The sequence below is a fragment of the Anser cygnoides genome, chromosome Z (genome assembly GCF_040182565.1).
Source record: "Anser cygnoides isolate HZ-2024a breed goose chromosome Z, Taihu_goose_T2T_genome, whole genome shotgun sequence".
Lineage (NCBI taxonomy): Eukaryota > Metazoa > Chordata > Aves > Anseriformes > Anatidae > Anser > Anser cygnoides.
The window spans coordinates 33,151,911-33,178,885 of NC_089912.1; the positions used below are offsets into that span (position 1 = coordinate 33,151,911).

Sequence of the window (26,975 nt, forward strand, 5' to 3'; positions counted from 1 at the left end):
ACAGAGCCTAAGACTGACATTTGTATCATGAGAACAGAGGATATAGGCTCTTGTCCACTGGGTGATCGGAGCATGGACTTTCTCTTAGCTTCCCCAGAAGCATAGGCTGTAATCACATAGTAGTTGTTCCCCCTTTCCAACATCAGTTCTCAGTATGTCTTAAATGAAAGTTTTTTCCTATGTCTGAGAGAAACACCTTGGTACTAAATGTATCAGAACACAATCACAAGGATCAGCCCCAAAACCCTGACAAGGACATATGGCCATAGGGTTTCTGTAAACAACAATCTCCAGTATTGAAAATGCATGTTTTCAGTTAAATGCAGCACAAAGCATCCCTAAAAACACCTCAAAGGTGTTTACACAGTCATTAGAAGCCAATCTGGGGCCATACTTCACATGACAGACATCTCAGTGAAGTGCAACTGAGTACAAAGGACCTAGCTTGCCTGTATTACATTTCCATTTTTAACACAAACACTATAATGGTATGGAAGAGAATCAATTTTGGAGAGGAGAATAGAGCTACTTGCTCCACAAGAAACAGACAAATATTTACAGGAAGAAGAGACAAGACTGCCTTGCTCTTATTTCTGACATAATTCATTTTCCCTGGTTTAAACCAAAAAAGAAGTTTTAGCTCACTCACCTCCTCCAGGGTAGTTTCAGAAATACCATAGCTGGAAATGCCAAGGTCGGAGAGACGGTCATCAATCTCATGGAACAGCTCCACAAAAGCTCCCTCTTTAGCAGCTTTGTATGGCAAGACATAGGTTAACTCATGGCCAATGTCCTCCACCAGCCTGGCCTCAGGAACATGTTTTGTAATGAGATTTGAAATTGCAGACACATCTAGATAAACCAAAGAAAAAGGTAGTATTCATCTTTTGACTTTGTTCATCATGCAGAAAAAACAGCTCAGTCTAAAATAATCCTGTTAGAAGCAAAGGAAGGAATATGGGACATCTCTGGAAAGCAGCTCATTTCCAAGGAAAATCTGACTTCCATTTATTTTTAGCAAAGACTTGGACCTAAGTCTGGTTATTCCTTTTATTTGTAGAATGTGGGAGATCTATTACATGCTACCAGCAGCTCTGCAAGTTGTATTGCTAACAGGCCTAGCAACTATATCACCTTTGGCTATTAAATCTCAAGACAACATGAACTCCAAGTGGCTCACAGGAGAAAAATGTTCCTGTATTTATGAATTTAAAAATGCTGTGTCTGTGAACTTGATAACTGTCCCAAGACTGTAGCTACACAGGGACACAAAGTTAAGGCAGTTGTTCAAGGTCAAAGTATGAGCAATGTTAGCACTGGAACTGAATGTTATATACTCTTTTTTCAAGTCTCACCTATTGTCAAGGTGTCACTTTCATGGTCACTGCCAAGGCCAGCATCAGAGCTGCTCTGGGAGACACTGTCATCCTAGTCACAAAAGAGAAGACAACCATTAAACAATGTTTAGTTAGAAAAGGGGCCTGCCCAGACGCTACACTCTTTATAACTCCAAACAGATGCTGCACCATGCTGGATACTCCACAGAGGAGTCAAAATAAAGGTGACATACCACTGCAAAGGGCTAAAATACAAGCAAGAAGTATGCAAGTATCACAGAAGGGTGCATTTAATCTATCCTGTCTCTCTCCAACCAGCTTTGGAAACAGTGGCATTGAAAGAAACTATAATAGAGGCATATATCCCATGCAACAATTTAACTAGGTGTAGTCTGCAATAGCTCCTACACAAAAGCAAGCAACCCTTCTTTTAAAGAATAAGGGATTTCTCTTCAATATATTCTGTCATGTAAAATTTTAAGTGCTGTAAGCCTAAAATGTCATGCAGGAAGAAAGAATATAAGCAGGAAGGGTCAGTTGTACCTTTTTCAGATAGGACACTGTGCTGCTGCTGTTTCGACAGGAGCTCAGAGAGGAATCCACATCCTTCTTGACCAGAGTCAAGTAATAGCCTGTTCCCAGCTGGTTCTTCAGGAAGAGAGAAGAACCAACACAGCAGAGCTTGCCATGAGAAATGATGGCAATCCGGTCCCCCAGAATGTCTGCCTCATCCATGTGGTGTGTGGAGAGAATGATAGTACGGCCTGGAAGAAAGCAAAGGAAGACACTGCATAAAACAACCACACCCAAGCTCCCAAAACAAGAAAGGCCATGATCACCTGGGTTTTTCCATGAAGTTGAATGGGAGGTTTGGACCCAGGTTGAAGCTCGTTTGAACAAGGATAGCAGTACGGAAAAGGTTAACAATTGCTGTCACAGTTATGTTCTCCCCATTCTCTGCACACCATTGCCCTGCTTAGCTGAAGTGGGTTAATTTCACGTCAGCAAGCATGGCTGCACTATGACAGGACACTGCTGCAAGAAAACGGTGAATTTTTGCCTTTACTATTCTCACAATACATCAAGGAGCTTTGTTCATGAGCTCTGATATGAATGGGATGAGAAATGAGGACAGGTGAAAGATCAGAACACGCTTGTCCCACATGCTCTTTGTTCCTTCCTCAGTGCAGGCAACAATAGAGTTGCAAAGACGCATTGCTATTTTGGGAACAGTCACGAATCAGAGATTGATTTTCTTTTGCTTTCCATGACACATTTCATCGGGAGTACAGAAAAAGACCACCTACCTTGCCGATATTTCAGAAGCAGTTCCCATATCCCTCTGCGGGAATAAGGATCCACCCCAGCTGTGGGTTCATCCAGAATGACAACCTTGGAGCCACCCACAAAGGCTAAGGCAACTGAGAGCTTCCTCTGCATGCCACCTGACAGGCACAAGAAAGAGGAATTCAGGCTGACACAGAGAGCATGAGAACAACAACAAACCAACACAGCAGAAACTGAGCTCTCCAAGAGAAAGCAGAATTGAATACTGAGAAGACAGTGCTGCTACTGTTTCAGGCTTTCTGGGTCCCATAAACTGCAGGACAGGGGATAATTCATAGGGATGGTTTTCCCTCAGCGCTGCCCAATTCTTCTTCTACAGCAAACCACATCTTGCAACCCCCTCTATAAGTGAATTACATGTATCTTTGCTACATCAGCAGTAGCAAATTTCCTGCTTGGAGGCTTAACCGTGTTTGAGGATACGCAGCACAGGTCTTTAGAAGCCTGAGCTACAGCAGTAGGTCCCCAAGAGACTCCTCTCCTGTGTAAGTGCATCAGAGGCAGCAGTGAGGAATTACTATATACCCTTCAACCTCTCTTATGTTACACTCCTCTCAGTGAAGCCAACCTGAGGCCATCTACACTCCCTTTCCGAGGACAAATGTGCAGTCTGTGAACATGTTGACTCCGAGACAAAGCAGTCTCAGTCCTCAAGTATCTGGTACAGAATGATACAGGAATCCTGGCATCCTGGAACAAAGGGGAAGGACGCTCCAGGATGTCAACTGAAGAACTGTAAGTTGATATAAAAAGGGCACGTGCTGTTCACAAACAGCACATGACTTGGAGGTTAGGTTATGGTCCGAGCCACCCTCACCTAACCCCATAAAACCCAAACATACTAGTTAAGCACTTGGAGAACAAATATCACATGTAGCTTTATCACAGGTACGCAAATTCCATGGCTAGAGTGGATGCCTGTGTCGTGATGGAAACAAGTACAAAATACTCATAGAAAGTGATTGACTTTTTATGGTATCAGCATGAAATACTGTAAGATTGTTATGTTTCCTAATATAGATGATAATTAGGTACTTAGTAAATAACTAATATTTTAAGTTTCAAGTTGTGTGGTAGCCTGTGAAGGATCCAGCCTTAACTGGAAGATCCAGACGAGATCTGCGATGCATCCTCTGCCAAGCTCTGCTGAGAGGGAGGGCTGAGGGAGCTACTCAGAAATGTAAAAGCTGCTGAACCTACCAGAGAGTTTGCTTGTCCTGGCTTTCAGTTTGTGAGGCAAACCAACATCCATTGCCATCTGCTCCATTTCCTCTTTCACCTGCTTTTCCGGCAGCCCTTTGAGCCGAGCATAGAACCAGATGTGCTCCTCCACAGTGAGCCTAGGGAACAAGAACAAACTCAGGGCACAGCTGAGAGCACCATGCTGGGATACATCCCTTGCATTAGTGTTACAGCAAGCGCATGTGTTTGCTTGGGAAAACATCTCTTAAGGCCGACGTTTTAGACAGCAGCTACAGATTGAGTGTGCTCAGCTCGGGCCTGATTTCAGAGTGTGGCTGATCAGCACCGACGCAAATAATCCTCCTTTAGAGGAGCTTGACAATGCTTAACCATAACACCCCAAACCAGTAGGCACTGTGGAAACATTTAGCCTCAGCAAGTTTAGTGTAACAGATTTCCTCAGAGAGGACAAAGATGAAAGTGTAGGCTCTTGCTGATAACACATAAGCATGCATGAACACACTAATAACCAGAATGTCCTTGTACCACTCTCACACCATCCGGCTGTCTGTCACCATCCACACAGCTGAAGATACATCCATCCTAGCTGAAAGCACAACAGTGTTTCAAAAGGAACCCGAACACCAGATGGATAACAATAGCCCTGCATCTCAGGGATGCTACTCACAAGTCAAACAGCACATTGTGCTGTGGACAGACACCCAGGTTTTGCCTGATGGTGCTGAGCTCGGAGCGGATGTCTTTGCCCAGGATGAAAGCAGTGCCCGAGGTTGGAGGGAACAAGCCAGTCAAGATGGACCTGAAGAACAAACGAAACAGATATGCAGGTTCTACCACTAATGAGTGGCTGCTGTACATGCTAGGATGGATCAATGAAGAGCGGGTGAAAGCCCTTGGGAGCTCCCACATTAGGGAAGTAGTCTGACAAACATCTCACTAATGGATGAAGAATTGGCTCCAGTGGTTTTAACACAGTGATCAAAGCACACCCACATGACATTGCTTGAAGGAAATATCTTCTCCTCTAAAAGCTTCCCATCCTTTCAAGCTCAACTCACTTCCTTATAAGTCAGAATCACAAATGGGATTACTAAAAATATGCTGCCAGTAGATGCATTCAGTCACAGTCTGAACTCCCTCCATTTTCAGTCCCCTTTATCTGTGCATCTTCTGAGGTAGATGGAGTAAATGAACAAAGCTGCACTGAAATCAGTGGAGCACCACCAGCAGAGCCCCATTGCAGTTGTACAGCCACCTGCACCATATTGATAGGTACAGCAGTATTCAGAGCCACTTCCCCCACTTCCCAAAAGTATTATGTTGACCTTACATGGTAGTGGTTTTTCCTGCTCCATTGTGTCCCAGAAAGGATGTGATCTGCCCTTCATAGAAGTTCAGTGTGAGACCATCTACAGCAACTTTCTTGCCATCACGATAAACCTTTACCAGGTTCTGGATGGAAACACCAAGGCTCAGATGCACAGGCTCTTCCTCCTTGCAGACTGGAAGGAAAGCAGAGCAAAGTAGAGGCAGATTATTTAACTGTGTGAGAACTCTAACAACACATTCCTCCAAATTTGTGGAGATCCATGGATAAATGAGCTATACAAATAACTGGCCACATTTCTTTCCTAGTGACAGGAACCTTCCATAGAGATTGCCCTTTAGCTCTCTTCACTCTCGTGGCTTCATCTGGAGGTTAGAAATCTACAGTGTCACCAGGCTCAGCAAAAATGAGAGAAATTCTCAACTCACGGCTGATGTACCCTTCTGGATAAGTACCTTGGGTTTACCTAGACACACACAGCTGATCAGTCTACCCAAACTGAGAACAAATGGAAGACCAATTTCACCTCACCCATGCAGTCCTGCTGCCTGTGAACTCTGCTTTCAAAGAGGGAGACCCCAACACTGCACTGCAGAAGGGCTCCTTTATTTCCAACACTTACCTTCTGAAGGCCCCTTCTGGTCAGGATGAAGGGGCTGCCTGTCCTGTTGTTCTTCACCAAACCAATAGGACTTTGTGAAAGGAAAGTACCAGGGTCTGGGAATTCCATACTGGCCTAAAGAGAAAAAAATAAAAATAAAAAAAATAAACAAACAAACAAAAAAAATTACGTGAGCCCAACTGCAGCAGACCATTTTCCCAAGGTAGCTTTCATAACACAAAGGGAAGTATTTTACCCCTGTAGTAAGCCTCTAGGATAGGCAGGACTAAGAAGATCTTTACTGATGAAGACACTGCCAGTCTTCAGGGTAAGAACAATCTCTTTTCTAAAATTCCATTTTAGGGTTAGAGTTCCTATGCCGAAAGGCATTAAGCATCCACATGTGGTACTGATATTCTCAATGCCTCCCATTCAGTACGGTCTGTGGAATTAGCAGTCCAGAGAAGGGAACAGCTGAAGTGCACCAAAGCTTCTGGGGCTACCTTAGCCACCACCACAATGGGGCACTGCCCTTGTGCTGGGAAACATTCACTGCTAATAGCCACAACAGCCTCCCTGTAATGCTGGTATGGAGTATTCCTCCATGACTTTTCTGCAGCTCTTCTTAAAAATGGGCCCATTTTGCACTGTGTGAAAGGAGTAAGGCAAGAGGATCCATGTGAAAGTGTGAAGGTATGACCCTCATACAGAAGCAGACCTCACCTGGGAAGACAGACTCGATGTACCAGGTCATGACTCCATACAGGAACGTGTCAAACAACATCATGACGGCAGATGTGGTGATGCTAAAGCCATCTTCTTCCAGTGGGCTCTCAAAGAAGTTGTCCCATTGAACACCGACTCCCTGCTCTTCAAACAGTGCAAAGTACTCGCAGCCAAAGCCAAAAGCTACTGGAGACAACAGGCTCTGCAAACCGGAGGCATGAACACATATCAAGTTTTTCACAACTACTCAGCTCTGGGCAGCTCGGCTTTAATGCAAGGCTAAGGCAACCTAGTTCAGAGACCTTGCAGGAAAAGTTAAAGGTCCAAGGAGCATGACCAGATCTGCAGAGAGGGAGTGGCACACACCATTTTAGTTACATTCAAACAAGTAAAGCCTGCAATCTCTGCTGGCCCACCACCCAGAAATCAGTTTACTTCCCTATTCCTTCCATTATTCTTTGGACTTTTATGTGAGGGAAGACACCACTAGGACACCTTTTCCAGGCATATGAGAAGTCCTATGGAGGAGAAAGTCAAATGGTTCCTACAGCCCTGCACATCTGGTGGTACAGCACCACAGCATACAAAGATGAAAAGAGCTTCATGTAGCTGAATTACTCCTCCTACCAAAGCCAACAAAAGCTCAGCCCTAGTAGCTTCTTATGCTGGAAATTTATCCTCTCATTGTCCCCTCCCTGCTAATTATCAGTGTCCAGCTAGAGTGCTGTTGGGTTTCATAGCAGTGGAGGCCCGGTTCCCCAGACAGTATCCTTGAGACTTACCGCAAAGATCTTGAGTGAGAAGCTGACATAGTCCTGCCAGGCAACACACAGCACATAGGGTAGGTACAGTGTGAAATACACAATACCCCCACAGGCAGCTGCCAGGTTGGCCCTGGAGAACACGGTACTGATGAGGAAGCACTGGAGGATGGTCACAATGGCGAAGATCGAGAGGAAAACAAACACCACACTCGGGTCGCTATAAGGTAGCAGATTCCCCATCTAGAAAGTGAACAACAGGCACATCAAGCTTTGAAGGGGCTCTCTAAAATGGCTCTAGTAGAAGCAGATTCTCAGCGATGCTGCTGAGGGGACACTGGGCTGGCTGCGATTTGCACAGCAGCATTCCCAGAAGTGAGGTGGTACCAGAGGTACATTTTGAAGGGCACTGAACCTATCACAGCACCTCCTGCTGTTTTCAGCAATTCATCTCTGTTTTGTTTCCAAAACCCTGCTCCCAAAGAGCTTCTGATCAGCCAACAACCACTACCTCCTTCCCAGCGTGCCAGTGCAGGCCACTACACATCAAACCTCTGGATTCTGCTGCCACAGACCAAACCAGTAAGCTCACCTTGAGGATCAGCACCAGCAGACCTGCACTCATCAGGAGAGGAATGAGGCTGCTAATGAACCAGCTTAGCCAAAGGATGCCATTGTCAAGGCCCATAATCCTCATTGTCTCCTTCAGCCGGGCTTCCTTCTCATACACGATGCCCTTAATTATCACAGCCACTGAGTAGATCCAGGCTAGAGTCATGAAGAGAGGCATGGAGCGACTCATGACGCGCAGAAATCTGAGAGCAGGAAGAAAAGGGACAGAAGAACAAAGTGAGAAACATTAGTGTGACTTTGGCTACCGCTCAACGGCTAGCAGAGCATGGTGGCGGCTAAGGCTTCGCTGCACAAAGCAGCCCAAGTGCAAACCATGACACAGCATCAGTGTCTCACCACAGGGTGAGGCTGATGGGTCTAAAGCACATCACCAGCCCTGAGAGGGAGCTGGAGTTCTTGCTCAACTGAAGAGTAGGTGCAAAGAGCTGTTTTTCCTGGGGACTGCTCTCAGCTGTTCTCCTTCCTCTCTCTTGTGCTAAGGTCTCTGCTTTTTTTCCCAGTGCTAGTTTTGCCTGTATCAGGTTTGGGGATATTGGCACTTCTCAGGAATGCACTCCTGCTACCATCTACTCTGCATGTGGAAGTCCTGTACAGATTTGGGAAGGGTTCCACAAGTCATTACATATCCTAAATTACATACATGAGCCCTAATTCAGAGAATAGGGAGGCTAACGAGATCTGCTCCCACACTGACAATAGGGACACAGTAAGCCAATGCCTGAGGAGCTAGAAAAGCCCATGCCTCCTAAAACAGAATGCTCCTGGTAGCTTTTGAAGCAGCCTGTATACGTACATGTCATCCACATAACACGGGTAGGGCATCTGCTGCACATAAACTCCCGTCTTCTTCTCTGTGCCTGTTTGCACCCTGATGATGGCCTGTTCTACAACATCCTGCAGGTAGGCAAAGCCACCCCAAACATAGCGCATGTCCTCAAAGGGGTCAGCACGGGGACCAGGATCCCAGTACCTGCCAAGGGAACAAGACGTTTCTGTTAGAAATCCTCAGTCAGCTCAACCCCAGTAAGAAATTGTTCATAAGGCAGTACGTCAGGCCTCACCCATCCTTGATCTTGTTGGTCCTTTCCACGTTGTCAATGTCCATCCGTATCTTGTATTTCACATGTTGAGGGAGCTCTGTGCTGTTAGGAGCTATTTCAGTGAAGACAATACCAGCCCAGAACCTCCTTTCATCCAGAAGCTCCAAGGACTTGTTTATAAGACGGACTTCTGTGGCCACAGGCTCCAGTTTGTCCAAGTTGACACACTAGACAGGGACAGATTTGGAAGTGTTTATGGGATCAGATCAAACCAGAACACACTTTAAGTTCAGGAGGGACAAAAAAGGATAACTCTACAATACTAATGTCAGGCCCATGAAAAGGCTGTAGCACTCGGATACTTTGCAATGGCTCACAGTAGCCCAGCAAGTTGCTAGAGATGTCTTTTTTTTTTTTTCCAGCTTACTGGTTATCTGCAAGACAAACAGGTGTCCCTGAGAAATAACCCAAAGGTATTTTCTGTACAAGAGGTTAGGAAGCATTGCAGTGGTAGTTATAGGATTCCATCCAAGCATCGATTTTTATAGATGACGTTTTATTTTTGCTGTTACCAACAAGCTAGGTCTGACTGAAAGCCTCCAAAAGGCCAAGACCTGCTTTTGTTTGCACTCATCTGCCAAGATAAGTGAGTAACACGTAGAACAAGTTTCATTATTTGCTTCATCTTTCTCAGCTTAAAGAAGCTGCTAGCTTCACTGCTATCCTCAGCTAAAACCCCAAACAGAAATATGAGCTGCGACATGGCTGCAGTGAGCAGCCACTTTCAGTCGCCCAGTAACAACAGGGTGAGAAACCACATGCAATGGCCAAAGCAAGAGCTTCAAGAACAAGGCCTACAGTTAGGTTCCCACATCTATATTTAGATTCCCGAATAAATAGCATTTTCTAACATACTTTGCACTCAACCCCACCAAAGCGTGGTAATTCACAGAACAGGGACTGAAGAACATTGACCTTCCCTTCCCAGGAACCATCCCACCATGTGAGTGGAGTCCAAGTTGCTGCTGTCCCCCAGCTCCCTGCCCACACTATAGCATGATCTCACCTCCATGAAGCGGGAGATGGTCTGAATAGCCCTGTCTGTCTCATTGAAGGCATCCATCCAGGTGTACACCGACCCGTTATCTGTCTCAAACTCCTCCGGATGCTTTGAGAGGAAGCGGGCAATGTCCTCCACCGTCCAGTTGGAAGCTGGCAAGTGCAGGTCCCAGAGAGCTTTGCCTTTCAGCAGCGTCTGTGGATATTTTAATCAAAGAGGAAATAGTTACATTGAGAATTGCTGTTGGATCACCCCCTTGTCATGAAAATTAGCATTACTGGGGAAAACGTCTTTAAAATGCACTGATGGAAGCACTGATGTTAAACCAGAGCTCCCTTCGAGACCCTCAACCACCTGCACACAAGGCAGCTGCAGGATGGGTATGATGCCCGTGTTTCAGGTGGCAGCAAGCAGCGGCCCTCCATAAATGTTCACCTCCAGCACCAGCCACCTCCAAGCCCCAGCCACTTCGCCTGGCTGTCAGGAGGTCTCATCTCTGTCGTCTGCTGCCGAGTGCCAAGCAAGTCGCTTTGTCTCCCTGCGCCGATGCTCCCTCTGCCACTCACACCCTCTTTTAACTGTGCGAGTCGTATTTCCCCAGGGAGAAGCACTCTGCCCTACTGAGAAGCTCAGCCTGGGGGTGCTCCTGACAGCTCTGGGCACCTCTCCTACCGAAATGACGCACGTCTCCCAGCGCAGCAGCTGTGCTATCGGGCACACTTCGCAGGCGGGCTTGCTGTCTCCTTGTCCTGCCACATCTTTTCCGTGGAGAGGGCAGCAGAGAGCCACGCACAGCCCTGCACCTTGGGAAAACTCAGCAAGTGCTGCCCAGCCCCGGCTCAGCCCTAGATGGCAGCCACGAACCGGACTCCTCGGGCAGGAGAGAGCTGAAGAAGACAACAAAACCCATCCGCGCCTTCCCTCCTTCCCCACAAACCAAGGGGTTTTACACCAGCAAGACACGGAGCAGGAAGAAACGTGCTCAGAAGAAATGCATCTGGCTCGGAACAAGTCTCTGCTCCCCGCTGGGATGGAGAGGGGGTAAGGCGCAGCCAGAGGCTGAGTTCTCCAGGTAATAAACAGAAATACCAGCACCAAAAGCCGGGTGGCTTTGTTATGTGCTTTTTTGTTGTGTCACTGGGGCTGGCTGAAACAGCCTTGTACAGCAATGATGTCCTGCCTCTCTGCTCTCCCACCGGAGACAGTGCTGTTTTCACGCGGCTTAGCTCCAAGCTGTTGGAGGGTGGGCTGTGGACCCACTAGGTATATCTGCAACACTCTGCACAAGGGCAGTCCGGGTAGGAGCACCTGGCAAGGACTGAGCAGAACTGAGATCTGTGGGCAGTAATGTAAGCGCAGGTAGGAAGGCAGCATTAATTGTAAGAGATACAGCTAACCTGAAGGGGAGGAAAAAACAGCCAGCACAAGAGAGAAAACTAAAAATCATAACCAATAAAAACAGGAAATGGAATTTCTGCCAGAACAAAGAATGAAGCTGAGAGGTGCAGAGAGGAGCGTCCCCATGTGCAGCTGTTAGCAACAAACCCGAAAGCAACGGGTCACATGAGTTACAAAAACAGAATCACAAACTGGGAGAACAGAACAAGACAAGCTGACAAAGGAGAACGTGCAAAAGGGAAATCCGAACAAACAGGGATCGGCTGCACGATGCTGCCTTTGCGCGCTCGGTCTCCCGAGGCTGGCCACCCCACCCTCGCTTGCAGGAAGGGCACCACGCCTGCAGGCACGGGGCTCAGCCTCATCACGTCCAGCAGCAGCATTAACAGACAGTGACTCGTGGGGGTACGTCTCGTCCTCCCCGGAGTTAGGAGCTGCGTTAGCATCAGGCTGCAAGTGCCAGCAGTGAGTGAGAAAAGCAGTTTTCCTCTACCGCAGAAGGAAATACACCAAACATGTTCCACACCAAAGGATGCTGGGAGGTGACAACCTGTCTCCCGACAGCACAGCAGTCTCAGGGACTTGAAAACAGCAGAGTAGAACAGCCCCAAACAGGCAGCTGTATGTTTTAGCCTACCGCTGTGAGCTGCGCGGCATTGCTAAGCCCAACAGGATGCTGCCTGAGAGCTGCCCAGGTGTTCACAATGCAGTACTGCTGCGAGCATGAACCGCTGCAGGTGACCGCAAAGGAACTTCTGCTACTGCACCAGTACGGGGGAAGAGACCACACTGTTGGGAAGATCAAGAAGTAAACACCAGAGCCAGCAGAGTTAACAGGATGCATAAAATAAAGAATCAGTAAAGCCTAGGGCTCATTTAAGAACAAAAGCAAACAAAACAAGCCAGCAACATTCACCTTTCAAAAGACACAACTGCAAACCAAACCAATAGCCAAATCCTGGCTTTGTCAGCACTCCCTGCAGCAAACAGTTCAATTTACAATTGGTGGGCCTGATTCTCATCTCTCTGCTGCCAGTATCTGCAGAAGTAATTTTAATAAAGCCAACAGAGGCACAGGAGTAATAAAAATGATGTCTTCATCCTCTCTGGTATGTCGTGTTCTTGGGAAGTGCAACAGGATAGGTCAGGGACTGTTCTGCACATCATTGCATTTGGATCAACAAGGAATGAACTTCAAGGCTTAACAAACCCAGGGAGATCTCTGTGTAACACCCGTGCTATGACACCGACCTAGCTGCCAGCAGGAAAAGCTCCTCTGCAACTGATTTTCTGTTGTGCTGTTACAATTTTACATCACTGTGTTTCCAAAGACATCAGTGCAGAGGTGCAAGACCCACCCCTGAACTACACCTGAGGGAAGCAAAGTGAACTAAACCTCTTGTACTTTTAATAAGCAGATAATGCCTGAGTAATGCAGGTCTTACACTGGGCACAATGCTCTGGGGAGCCAACAGAATAGCACAGTGTGTCAAATCCAAACAAGGCTCCCAACCCTTTCTTCATGGTCTCGTACGCATAACGTGTTATGAAGTGATCAGCTGCAGGGTGATGTTCCCTCTTCCCCCAAAAATACTCAACTATTACTAAATTACGCATACCATACAAGCCAAAATTAAGTTTTTACAAGGTTTGTGCCAGGTGACCACCAGGCATCTAGGTTTAGCTCTAACACAATAACCATTTAAATCTTACTGTACTCAATGGGGCCTGAGGCCACCTGGCACGTTCCAGGATCTGGTCTAGGTATATGGTGGCTCACGAAAGCGGCTGCTCCAGAGAGCACTTTCACAGAGCAGTGCACAGCACAGGCAGCTGAATATGTCACCAACGCCACAAAAATACCACCAGCCAGGTATTTGTACAGAATTAGGGCAACGGCGTGGAAGAAGTGGCACACTTTCCCGCAGAGGTAGATTAGAAGCAGCTGACAAACACGGTCTGCTCCTGTTCATGGCAGGATGTTACATGAAGGAGCGTCCAGCACAATGCAAGACTGGTACAACCACAACATGTTTCAAAAAGGGGGTCACATCCATACTATTTATCTGCCCAGACTAGCCCTGAAGCACTATCTAAAACAAGTCTTTCATGACTTATCGCAGAAGACGATGGTAGTGGTTCTGGCAAGAACAGCATACTGACCCGAATCAGATCCATTTCCTGACTGCTTTCCATAAACGTCCAGATCTTCGGGCTTATCTCCTCCCACATCCCCCCGAGGTCACGAAACACACCCAGCTCCTGGAATGTCCTGTTCACCTGTCGGCAAAGAGAGGAGGAAGGTTATTCCCAAAACCTGGCTCAGATCCACTGTGGGCTGAGAGGGTGCATTGACCTGTCAAGTGAAGTACTGAGCATTGCTTATATTCAAACAGCAACAGCTTCCGCAAGGACAGGAGTAAGGAAAGGCATGTGCATATGGAAGGAAAATTAGAAGAGGGAGTGAGGATGGCTGTGGCTGAGTGGGGCCTACTCAGAGAACTGCCCTTAAGGCTTGGTGGAATTTGGAGATGAAGGGCACGCAGAGGCAGCCTCTCCCCATGTGTTAGAAGAGTCTACTGAGGGGAACTAGAGAGCACATTAGGTAAGCTGCTATCAGAAATGGTTAAGGATCAGCTGACCAGCCTGCAGTGGGGGAGAGGAAAGACACCTGAAGGCATATCAAGGTCTTTCCCAGTCCCATATCCCACATCAGAGCTGCAAATACTGTGGGTAATCATAAAGCACCACCACAAATGTCTCCAGCAAGGTGTAGAAATGGAGTTCAGACTGGCCTTTTCTCTTTGAGCCTTTGGCATGGGAAGTGAGCGACTATGGAGGCTGTGCTTTGTGGACAATCATTTCTAGGCTTGCATTTGGACCCAATTTAACACAGAGAAGCTTAGCTGTACAGCCAGAGCACATACCTCACACTGCATATCAGAGGATAGGGTTAGAGTTACCTCAGTCATGACCTTCCTTATGGCTGGTGTGTCTGGAGTGTACAAGACCTTCCCAATCAGCAAGGGTTTCAAAGCCCTCCAAATAATTCTGGAAAGCGGGCTGGATTCCAGGTTCTTCATCAGCTCATTGCAGTAGGGTGCTGAGGAGGAGAGGACAGGGTGAGTGGCTGAATAGCAGTGTGACAACTGCAAAGGCACATGACCCATTCGCATGCACTTTAAGGACGGTCACAGCTGAAAGCAGAGCAGCTGTCACAAAACAAAAACCCTCCTCTGCTGCAAAGCTCCACAAAATGCCCTTTTCAGCCTGAGCCTTCACCGTCTGCCCAGCAAGCATGGAATACCTGCACAGCTTCCAGCATTAATGGGATATTCTATGATTAACAGTCACACTTATCTGCACAGCCCATGCAACCCACTGCATGCCAAAATTTGCACGGAAAAGGCCAGATTTCCAAGGACTGCACATGACGGTGCTCTCCATGCCCTTCAAGGATGTCCACATAGCCTTCAGTGGACCTTCTGCATGAGGCCCATGGGAATCCCTTGCATCTTGACACCCTCGCTGGCCCTAAAGGCACATGCAGGAGGCAGCAGATGGCTGTTCAGACAGCATGTGTGTGCTTTTCTGAAACAGTAGTAGGTATGCTGATCCTCAGGACCACTTTCATCCGTGGAATACAGCAGCCATTACAGCCATGCAGTGGATGGGACCTTAGACCACGACAGGGTTACACTTACTTGTGGAGTTATCATAGAAGTTGGTTACATCATCTTCAGTGTTGTTGCCTCCGAACAGTGCTTTGTAATTGTTGTCCTCATACCAGTTGAGGGATTTGATTTTGAGCCCTCCACCTTCGGGATGGCCACACACAATACGTGACACAGCCTGGTAGATCTGTGTAGAGGAGTTTGATGCATTCACATTGGTCAAGAACATCACCTCTTGCCTCATGTCGCTCCAGCTCTTCATGCTCAGCAACTGGAGGGGAGTGGGAGAAGAATGGAGACAAGGGTAGGAACCGGATTAGTGAAGGGAAAAGATCCTGCCATTCTCCTTCAAACCACACATCTGTTTTCAGACAGATGAGAATCCCACTGGATGCACAACTAACAGGAGAGACCAGGGGAAGTGTGTTTCCCCACACCACTGTGGGAAAACGTAGAGACCACGTACTTATCGTGCTCTTATTCTAAGTTTTCTCCTTCAGTGTTGTGGTGGTTCCTGCCTTTCCTGCCCTCTCACATGGAAACCACTTCTCTGGTTGCACAATAGCTCACATTCCAGCAGTCCCCTCACTCCGGGGTGGAGCGACTCAGAAGAGGGAATAAGGAAACAACACGGAGTGGGAGCAGCTAATCAGACCCAGCCTTACAGAGCTGCAGGCCCCAGCACTCTGGCAGTGTCACCCGGCACAGCTCCATCAGGGTCAGCAAGCCTCCTCAGATTTACACCAGGCAGAAATTTTGACCTCCTAGACCAGCAACACTGTGCCTGCCCTAGCACCTCCCTGCTCCTTTGTCAACAGCATTGTTGAAAGCCCGTGAAAACAAGCCCAGCTGCAGCCTCAGGCCTGACCACAATGTGTGCCTTCACTCCACAGAACATGAAGCCAGCCACGGTGAGAAGCCTTCTCCTTCCCTGCTTGCTTGACACCAGGCACAGAGATGCAATGCTCACAGCTGGAGGGGAGGTTCTGTGCAGCAAGACACATTCACTTGTTGTGGCAGCTACCTGCAGGATCTGTCACGAACAAAAGCAGCAGGTGCTCAGCCTAAGACACTGCATCAACGTCTCCACACTCAGAGACATGGCCAGGCTCACCACAAGGAGAAAAACGATGCACATCCATGAGCACTGCTTTCGTGCTACACTGGACCACTACTCTCAGGCTCTCTGGCTGGAGACGCGAGAAAACAGAGGTGTGTCCGTACACACTAAAAGCCTGTTTAGCTCAGTAACCTCTGTGATGGTGAAAGTAAGTGGATGTTAGGAAACAAAAAAGCAAGGCCAAGAACAGACTTCCCCCAAGTAACCTTCCAGATTCCAATTATTTTCAGCTCAGGGAACTTCTGTCTATTTGCTAACTCACAATGAATGTCTTCCATGGTATTTGAACATCTGCAAATATTTAGCATACAACATATCACTGGAAAGAACCTCCTCTCCCTCTCCTAAACTTGGCTACTGTTAGCTTCACTTGGTGCCACACTTTTTGCACAGTGAACATTCAGTCCCTATCTCTTTTTCTCTAGGCCATTCAACAGACCTCTGTCATATCCCCAGCTCATCTCCTTACCAGGCTGACAGGTCCCAGACTGCTCTCTTGTTCCTTATGCGAAAGTCACTCCACTTCTAAATGTCCCCGCTGCCCTTCCCTGAACTTTTTCCAGTTCTGCTACTGCTTTTTGGAGACAAAGTGCCTAGATCTGTACTCCCTATCAAACAGGAGGGCAAACCACAGATTTACATAGTGTCATGCTAACATCTTCCACAGTTGGTCCCACATCCTTTTCTAAATCTTTTCTAGCATTTGATCTGATTTCTTGTCTGCTACTGAATATCAGGTGACATGAACTGTGATGCTCTTGCTCTGCTGCCCAGAATAGCGACATGCACTAATAAGGGCAAGCAGAGCTGCTGAGACACCTATTTGTAATTGCTCATCAGATGCATCTCAGAAATAACATTAGGTGGCCCCAATTACTCTGTTTTCAGAGTCAGTCGAAGCCTTGCTGCCAGTTCTGCTGTGTCTTAGTTCTGTCACCTTTGTTTAAATAAAATGGCAGGTACTCAAAGTCTAGGACAGTTGGCAAAGACAGCCAACAACAACCCCAGAAAGCAATGGTGTCCCATAAAAACTCAATGCCAATTCAACCAAGGCAGGCACACCCAGGGTCTCTGGCCCTACACTGTAGGTAAACCTGGCCCTTTGTGTTCATTTGTAGTTCTGTGCATGCTCTAGAAGTGCCAACATCTGGACAAAAAAAATCTTGATGCTAAACAAGAGCTATTTTGTGTCACATACACAAGGAGCCTCTATTTTTAGCTGCCTGAAAACACATGACACATTGATATGATGGAAGACAGCTGTGAGAACAGCTAAAACCTGGGGATTCGGTACTTGTATCCAGACTTGCTTCAAGAGTACTTTCATTTCCTCACTACTCACTGGTGCCTTTGTCTGCACCCTGGTGCCAATCAATCAGGCTCCACAGATTCAGGGTGACTGACTGGACGCTAACATCGTAGGACGTGAATGAAAAAAAGAATGTAAGACAACAACTGTAGTTGATTAAATATACTCATGTGGATTTTGGATTTCATGTCTCCTAACCCAAAAGGCCAAGGCTGCACTTCAGGTGTGACAGTGTGAGTCTCCAATTCAAAGGGATGCCTTTGGGAGGTTTTGGTACTTTAGGTAAGACTGTTGAATTTTCTTTGGTAAATGTCAACTCCTTTAGCTAACGTACCATCAGCTCCTTAGGATAAGCAAAGGTACAGAAACAGAAAGGGTAGCTAATTGCCACAAACTAACTTGCAGAGGGATTGCATTAACAAAAGTATTTTTACTTGTTATTTTAAACACCAAGTTTAAGCAAGCAGCTTTGTTTCATCTTTGGCACCAGCAGTTTTACAATAGATGTGCAGAGCTGCTCTGTTCACGCCACTGGAAGCAAATATCTCACATGTCTGAAGTGTTACTGAACTACTTCTCCCAGACATCAGACCCAGCTCCGTGTTTCTTAATAGTTGCCCTCACTCTCAGAGTTTAATCTGCCCTCCTGGGTTGATTTAAAGAGCACAGGGACAGAGACCCAATCAATCCCCACACTAAGAGACAAATATTTTGTTCAGACTATTCTCTAATTAAAATTCCTTGCTAGAAAGGCTTCTAGACGTGGCACAAACAATAGCTCTCTCCACCCCCTCAAGCTGCTGCCCTGTGAAACAAGGGAACAAGTCCCTCCTTTTCACACAGAAATCAGCCTGCCAGACAATAAGAAGTAACTTTCGGTCAAGCCATCTGGAGCAGCTCACGCTGTACGCAAAGGAAAATGCTGCCTTTGTTTGCACAGTAATAAGGCAGCATAAAAGGTAGTCCTACCCAAAACAGCTGCCAAGCAAAAGGCACGCTACCCTGGGACATTTTCAGCCACATCAGCAAACTGAACGTCACATGGTTTCAATTATTTTTATCCCAGACAAAAAAGAAGGAAAAAAAAAAGAAGAAAAAAAAAAGAAAAAAGAAGAAAAAAAAAAGAAAAAAAAAAGGCAAGCTTAAGTGACGTAACGGGAAACAGCTGTAACCAAACTCTTAAGGGCAGCCTCCCTGCTAGCAGCGAGAGCTCTGCCACCGTCTTAACTGCAGCTGATCCGGGAATCATCTTAATTTCCCTGTAAAAGGGAGCCAGCGGCAGGTTCTGGGGCTCCGCGAGGGACGCGTGCCAGGGGCTGCTGGCTGGCACGGCGCTGGCTCCCGGCGGGGTGGCCGCCCCGGGCTCGGTGGGAGGGGAGCGCACGCTGCTAACCCCGAGTGACCCGCTCCTCCGCGCGCTCCCCGGGGTTACTGCCGTTCACCGCTCTGCTCTGCGGCTGCCTCCTTGCTGGCTGCACGGATGGACGGATGGACGGACGGAAGGCTCGAGGAGGGGAGGAGGAGGAGGTATTGTTTAGTTTAGATGGTTGTGATTTCTGCTAGAGGGAGAGAGTTTTTGCCTGGTAGCAGCACTTCAAAGTCGGAGCCGGGCAGAAAGCGGCTAAGATGTTTCTGGCTCCAAAAATTAAAAAAATAAAATAAAATAAATGGGGTTTGGGTTTCTGACTCATGCTAGGCATGCAAGGCTTTTTTCTTAATCCACTGTCTCACCTGCAAAAACAAATGCTCACGGTCTCTACAATGTCACTTTGCCTCTGCAAATCACCACGTTTTGCCAGAGCCTTTCTCAGCTGCCACTGTGATGCCACTGCATTGGGTGCCCCACAAAGGTCAGAAAACAATAGCTGCCCCAAAAAGCTGTTTATCCAAACACGAAGAGCAAACAGTACCCTATAGTTCCTCAGTTGTAACACACACCTCTTCCACATGCCATGCCCTCAACAAACATAAGGGCCAGTACCTACAACACAGAAACACACCTGGCACGGCTGGCAACTGATTGAAAAAGCTAAAAAGGAGGCAAACCTCCACAGGCAGTTTGCGAGCTGCTGCTAGTCAGCAGATATATTGCAAAGGTAACTACTGTGCCACTGCTGAGAAAGTAAACCCCACAGAAGATTTAACTCTTGCACCTCCCAGAGGTACCCAATCTTTAGCCACATGCCTAAAGAACTCCTATGGTGTCCATGATCTGAAGTTTTGTGCACCAAGGGGCTGCATTGCAGGTGCTGCCTGTCGACATAGGGATGATGGTGGTAGGATGGTGGAGAAATTTCAAAAACAGCAAGGGGTTTGACTTTGAGTTGCACCAAGGAAACTTGTGCTCCTTGTACTCGACCACAGGCTCGGGCAGCCACCACCACACCAACGTATTCTTCTGACACAAAGGACATACTTACCTCTTTAACGAGCTTTCCCAGGCTCTCTTTCAAAGCCTCCACAGTTTCTGACAGATCCCACAAGGAAGAATTAAAAGAAATGTGTCTCTGCAAGAGATAAAAAGAAACAGGGAGTCACTACCAGGCACCAACCAATGTGGAAATTAAACCATTTTAGACATCCTTGTAAAGAAGGGTAGATAGGACTGTTTACAAGGCGAAGTGATTGATGGGGAAGATAGGCTCTCTGTGCAACCTTGAGCTCAAGCTACCCCAGGCTTCAGCACCCCATAATGCAATGGAGACTCCACAGCTTCCAGCTCAGAAATCCTGCTGCACAGTACATCTCACCTTCAGGTGATCTTCATCACCTGAGTCCTCCCATCAGACCTTTACATTTTCAGACTAAACCAATGGTGCATATTAAAAGAACCAGGTTCCATAAAGCAACAGCACCACAAGATAAATAGTTACAGGTTTCTAGAAGCGGAAGGCACAGCTTCTTTCTGGAAATCCCATTTGCTCTAGCAATTGCTTGACCTGGGAGTCCCACTGAAGACAACTCCTTGTTTATAGTTGCCCTCCGTGTAACTGGTGGGGGGCCTGGATTTTTCTTTTGTTTCTTCTGTTTTATTTCTGGATAGTTAAAGCGCTACCTTGCATGGGAAACATTTCTTGCAAGAGAAGCATCAAGACTCTTTAGCCTAATGCTTTGGACACAATCCTTCTTTCAGAGGAATGAGGATTAAAATCATTTCCTAAGATTTCACATTCATAGCTACATGTTACAGCATTGTGACACAAAGAGGAACAGTCAAGACCCTCGATTTTAGTACAAATCTTTTGGGCTGAAGCCTTTCATTTTTACATCTTTCCCAAGGCAATTGCTGGAAGCAAAGTCTGGAGTCTTTCACATGCTCTAGCTGACTTGCTGAAGGCTAGTAAGAGTTCGTCGGTGTCAGCTGGTGTAACTGGGCACCGTTCCACTGATCTGCTGCTGGGATATTTACACCTAGCTAACTTTGCTGAGTGCTCAGTTCATGCCTGCTCCAAAGCCAGCTGTAAATTCATGGAGGCTTTCTGGCGTCTATGAATTTCTACTGAACACTGACCTTAAGGTTCAGATAAACCAAATCACATCAGAGCTAGAAGAAAAGCAATTAAAACTCCCCACAGGCTAAGACCTTCAAGCCATTTTAAAGGAATACAGTTAGCAAATATCAAAGCTACATAGCTGCACTACCACTTCAGCAAGGAGATGAAGTAGGAAGTCTTAGATTCGTGCATACTGTAAGACAAGCCCGGTCAGCTCGATTATACCTCATCAAGCTCTACGCAGATTTGCGTTGTTCGGTGTATTCAGAAGTGATTCAGGGACAGGGTGAATGAGGAAGAGTTTTCTGATGATACTAATTGGTTCAGAATAGTGAAAGTTGAAAGCCAATTGCAAAGGATTAGTGAAAGACCTCATGCTGACACACTGTTATAAAGCGCCAGATGAAATTCAGTGCTGCAAAGTAAAGTACACAGGGAGAAGACAGTTCTACCTTAAGATACCCCTGGATGGTTCTGAACTACCTAACACCACACAGAGAAGAGATCACAGAATTACAATGATAAGACAGGTCAACATCAGTACACATCCATGGTGCGTTCTTGTTTCTCAAGTACTATGTGCAATTTTGGATCCTCCATCTACGAAAGAACGCAAGTACAGAAGAAGGCCACAAGTATGATTTTAAGATACAAATGGCTTCTGAAGGAAGAACAACAGACCGCAGTTCTTCAACAGAAATCTTACTGACAAGCAGAGGATATGACAGGGGACTGTGGAATTAATAGTGGGATAGAAAACATGAATAGGCGATGATTGTTCACTGCACCTCATCATAGAAGAACAGAGAGCTTCCATTGTAAAGACTGGTTTAATACAAACAAAAGGAGCTATTCCACATACAACCCAGTCAAAATGGAGAAATTTTGTACATACTATGCAATGCTGAAGGTAAAAGTTAACATGGGCTTGAAAAAGGCTAAGAAGTCATGAAAGAAAAAAAACTACCAAGATTCCAGGCTTAGCTGAAGAAGTAGTGCTGCTGGAGTAGCACTCAAGGGACGCTGAGCTGAATAGGACTTTGGTCTGAACAAGTATGTAAGCCTTATGAGATTCAAGTTTTCAAATCTGACCCTGAAATGTCTTCGGTTTCCCTGGAAAAGAACTTTTTGCAGTGTCTCTGTGCAGCTCTTTACATTCAGAAGTGTCCTCTATATTCAGCACTTCTCAAGTAGGATTGGTCCCACTGTGACAGTGTATTTTGCAGGTGTCTGCACTAGAACCAGGTGGGGATAATGGCTCATTTGCTGGTGAAATACTGGAAGACATCACCTGTCTTTTCCTGGCACATGGTGGAAAGAGAAAGTTCTAGCAGGTTTTGAACAGAGCTGCCCTGTACAATTACTGTGCTCGTGGCTGGTAAGTTATGCCTTCATCTAGTCTTGGGCATTTAGGGCATGTAAATGTCCTAATATTCTGCAGTTACACACTGCACTAAGCACACGCTGTGTGCTTGCATGTGCGTGCTTACAGGACACAAAATAGAGAAATACTTGAGCTAACTAGAGTTGACTGCCCAGTCAAGACAAGCCTTAAATAAACCCACCTGTCAGCTCCTGCTAGAAGGGATGGAAAACTCTTTAACATACATGAGAACACATCTGTATTTGAAGTGCTGGGAGGTCATAACAAAATTGTCACTTGCTGCAACGTAACAGCTAATTGCTTCTGCTTAAGAGACCACTCTGCCATGTTTGCTTTGAAACAGTTATTACAATTTTACATGGATCTTAGTGGAAACTGAGCACTGAACTTTGCAGAAAAATCACATGCTTTGTGTTTCTGCTTTTGTTTCCTGGGAGTGGAAGTCCCAAAGTACAGCTGTTTGAAATCACGATATCATTGTGCTTGACCGAAAACACTCAAAAGAGCAAGGAAAGCCACAAGTTTAGTTGCAGCATGTATTTACATTAAGAGACCTTTTCTAAAGCCATTTTTTTCAACTGGAATGCATTCAACATTCAATGCTTAGTTCATGCTAACCATATGACAAAATACCAGCTGCATTATGAAGGGAAAAGAACAATTGGATTTTCATGTGCTCACCCACACTCCTTCAAGCACTACTACAGTACAGAAGCCACAACATATTTATGGCTTATTATAGACCCACACCACTGGAAGTGAATGTGGCAAAGCCCTTCTTAAGCAGCACTGCAGAGATGAAATCCCACAAGGCCAATTTGAATCGTCTCTGTCACTGAACAGTCTCCCCCAAGTTGTTTTCAAAACTGGGGAGATTTGCAGAGGTAAAAGTTGTTGCACAGACATGTAATTTTATGCTATAAGACAGTCCCTACCGATCAACACCAGTCTGTTGGGACATCTCTGACTTAATGCCATTGCTCTTGATAACCTTCCCCAGCCTGTACAGTTCTTCCAAGGGACAACTCCTGACCTAGCACAGAGAGAAAGCTGAAATGAAAACTTGTCTGCATGGAATTAGAGGTTCTGTTTCTCTATTTTTCTCCAACCAGCTTCTCCTGCTTTAGTTTCACTGAATACACCCAGTAGAAGGCAAACCTTCCACTGAAGACAAGCTGTGCCTGCAACTGGCTTGAACAAAATGTACTACAGCCCATTGTTCTTATTGCTGGCCAAAAAGGCTTCAGGGAATGGATGAAGATTGAGATGTGGGACCTAGAAAAAAGAATCTGACTTTTATGGACATTTGGTGCTTCTAGGGGAGTGAATACTCCCTTCAAGAAGGAAAGCTGATCCTCTGCCATGGCACCCTGTGGTCGCTCCTAGATTTTCTTCTGCGTTTCCATCTAAACAGCGCCCCCCCAAATAGGTTCTTATGAAGGAGGGAACAAGGAGGCCTACCTGAACTTCCCCACCATGCCTCTACCATCTTGGCTCTGTTTTCTCACCCTACAGGAGCAGGGTAAATGAAAGTCACACAAAGGATCAGTGGCAGAGCTAGAAAGGCGTATGTAAAATTTTAATTGGAAATCCTTTATCTTAACTGTACTAATCCACTTTGTGCAACATCCAGTGTCTGTTTGGGATAGAACAGATGAGCGGATATGCAAAGACAAGTACTGAGTTTTTGCCTTCTTTTTCAAACTTCCTTTACAGTGCTGTGACATTCAGAGCTCACAAATTTCACTGTGCACCTGTTTTAATTTCCTTTTTAGAACTCTGCTCTCTTCATAATTCACAAAAAACTACTGTTTTGTTGTGAGTTACCTGAAACACTTATTGTTTCCCTCAGGCTGCAAAGGCACAAAACACTTTAAGCCGATAGAAGCAGGTGTTGACACAGGGGTCTCAAGCCCCCTCCCCATACACCCTGACCACTCGGTTCCCAGTCTTGTAACAACCCCCCTCCATCCTTCTGCACAAATGTTTGTGTAACCATACAATTACATTAGTCCATTCTAATCCAGATCAATTCCCTAACACAATTTGCTTATGGTCTTGCAGAGGGAACAACAAACAGGGATGTACAAGGGCAAGAGCAAGCAGGTGGATGCTGGCCGGAATCTTCCATATGCAGCACACCAGAAATTACAGCCACTTGAATGGCAAAAACTTCCATTTTGCTGTTCAAGACTTTAGTGTTGAACTTACACAGTTCTTGCACATTGTTCCAAGTCCTTTTCATTCCAGTTATATCTACCTAATTATATTAAGATGTTTTTTCTCTGCCTCCCCAAAAACCAGCAGAGCTTAGGTCTCATCATGTGAGTCAAATACCTGCCTCTAAATTTCTGTTGTACCTGCATCTGACTTGACCCTTACTTTTACTTACTGACATCAAGGGGATTAAGCCAAAAATTAAAAATAAATCTCTGGGACAGTCAACTTGTTGGCATTGGTTTGCAGGCTCTGTAGTGGATAGGGTGCACGCTAGCTTCAGCATGCTTGTCCAAGATTTGACCCCCAGTGCCTTTAATGATAAGCTACTTGTCAAAAGCCTGCTTTGTTTAAGAACAGAAAGTTCTCTCTTTGTTCCAAGATGTTACTACAGGTCATGGCATTTTTTTTTTAGCCTTTAAAGCCACTAAGTTTCAAATGTATTGGTCATGATCCTGGTGTTATTTTAATCATTTTGCCTGGGCATACTGAAGCAACTTGGTTTTATTTCACTCACCAAAGCATTACAGCAGCTTTTACTAGTGGGTAGCGTGCAACATTTTTCTGAAGAAACCCATGGACCTTTACAGGGTGGTGTACAACATATAGCCAATTTAGAACTTCTGGCTTCAGGGCTCGGGCTTCTCTGAAGCCAGGATCATAAGCAAACTTCTCAGAAGTCACCCAAAATTGCTCTTAATGTCTCTATCTACTTTGCTGTTGCCAAGTAGCACTATCAGAGTGGCTTATGACTGCTTTCTTTCTCCAGTAAACAATACAGATGTAACAACAGAGGCATACTATCTGCTTCTGTCAGCTAAATTGCAGAGACTTTCAAACATAAGAAAAAACAACGTGGAGTCTCCAGAGGGCCCAGAAGGCCGATGCTAAGTGGTGTTAGCTGGTTAGTTTCATCCTACTCAGTCCAAAAATACTAGAGACGCTGGATGAGATAAAGTGAATGCATGCATACACATCTAACTGCACAAAAGAAATTGCTTATAGCCATTCATTTTCAAAATAGCTCATTTTTGTTATGGGGATGATTTCAGTACTGTTACCTCATTTCTTAGTGCTTATGATTAGCTTGCTCTTACAGCAAGAAAGAAAAAATGCAGATGGAGGACACATGGAAAACAGAAAATGATCTGCAGAGAGAACTGTCCACTGTGCACTGCACTGAAGAGTAACATGATTCCAGTACTTGTTAATGACCCTCTTTGACTGGGGACAAAGCCAAGCAAGTGGTACATGACTTTCTGTCCTGAAAGGCTCATCAAATCTGGAAACACACACAGCTGAAGTGTTTATTTCTTCCAGTGCACACAAGAGAGTGTTTGTTTTACTGGGTAACAGAGCGGGTTCTGTGGTCCCTTCTCTCTGGTATTTCCAGCACTAACTTCCTCAAACTTTTGCTCTTTATCCAGATATTGTGGGCATATAACAACAAAGCATCACTGGTGTTTCTTAGAATAAACAGCTAAGTCTGCCCCAGACTGCAATCACCCCCTAACTGACACATTTCCCTTAAGTTCAATGAGTTTTGGAGCACTTGCTCCAAAATCTATTGAGTTGGTCAGCCTTTCAAACAGGGTCTTTAACAGTTGACTCCTCTACATATGAATTAAACCTGCTACTGGCTAGGAACTTCCGCACTCTACAGCCCCTTGCTAAGTGCAGAGGATGACGGTTTTAGCACCCAGCATGGGCCAGTCTAACATCTGGGCTCATTTCAGCTGCGATACAGCTGACCAAAGCATAGGGACAACCCATCATCTGTTTGTTACTACACAGCATAAATATTTTCCTCTTGACAAACTAAATCACAGCCCACACACATCTACACTATGCAAGCAACACTGCAATGGAAAGGGTAGGAATGACAGGAAGAAGCAACTTTGTTCAAGCTTCAATGATAAAGACCATCTTCTTTCTTAATAACAATAAACAATTCACTCTAGAAATACAGAGATGAATTTCCAGATTGAAACCCCTTGAAAACATCACAATGTCAATGATAGCTTCTCACAGCTGCAACCATTAGACTCACCTGAAGAGGCTTCAAAGGATTCAGGTTAGCACGGAAGGCTTGTTCGGCTGCAAGGAGTTTTTCCTTTGGTAAGGCGCAAATGAAGGCCTCAGAGTCCATGGCCACTGACTGATTTTGGATTGTAAGAAATTCAGACAGCATTGAGCTATTGCAGAGATCTCGCAGCCGCATTCGGTAACCAGACACTATGACCTAGAAAAGTGAGAAAAGCATATAAATCTCCTTACGTTTAAGAGTCATAGAACAAAACTGGTTATCACCTAGACAGAACTAACCATTCACAACATTTCCAGA

The 26,975-nt window shown here is 45.9% G+C and overlaps 1 protein-coding gene across 2 annotated transcripts in view; it reads right to left on the reverse strand.

The window, feature by feature from the left end:
• ABCA1 (ATP binding cassette subfamily A member 1) overlaps nucleotides 1-26,975 on the reverse strand; it is a 92,937-nt gene that overhangs the window by 18,078 nt on the left and 47,884 nt on the right. For both annotated transcript variants that reach the window (XM_048051479.2, XM_048051477.2), the window contains exons 7-25: nucleotides 26,682-26,873; nucleotides 19,957-20,043; nucleotides 15,138-15,378; nucleotides 14,397-14,536; nucleotides 13,597-13,713; nucleotides 10,042-10,230; nucleotides 8,997-9,202; nucleotides 8,729-8,905; nucleotides 7,895-8,117; nucleotides 7,324-7,545; nucleotides 6,539-6,743; nucleotides 5,837-5,950; nucleotides 5,218-5,389; nucleotides 4,555-4,686; nucleotides 3,885-4,024; nucleotides 2,645-2,782; nucleotides 1,881-2,101; nucleotides 1,356-1,428; nucleotides 650-852 (exon numbers count right to left, since the gene is read on the reverse strand). In XM_048051479.2, coding sequence (XP_047907436.1) covers nucleotides 650-852; nucleotides 1,356-1,428; nucleotides 1,881-2,101; nucleotides 2,645-2,782; nucleotides 3,885-4,024; nucleotides 4,555-4,686; nucleotides 5,218-5,389; nucleotides 5,837-5,950; nucleotides 6,539-6,743; nucleotides 7,324-7,545; nucleotides 7,895-8,117; nucleotides 8,729-8,905; nucleotides 8,997-9,202; nucleotides 10,042-10,230; nucleotides 13,597-13,713; nucleotides 14,397-14,536; nucleotides 15,138-15,378; nucleotides 19,957-20,043; nucleotides 26,682-26,873 — 3,192 coding nt within the window. The remainder of the gene's footprint in view (nucleotides 1-649; nucleotides 853-1,355; nucleotides 1,429-1,880; nucleotides 2,102-2,644; nucleotides 2,783-3,884; nucleotides 4,025-4,554; nucleotides 4,687-5,217; nucleotides 5,390-5,836; nucleotides 5,951-6,538; nucleotides 6,744-7,323; nucleotides 7,546-7,894; nucleotides 8,118-8,728; nucleotides 8,906-8,996; nucleotides 9,203-10,041; nucleotides 10,231-13,596; nucleotides 13,714-14,396; nucleotides 14,537-15,137; nucleotides 15,379-19,956; nucleotides 20,044-26,681; nucleotides 26,874-26,975) is intronic.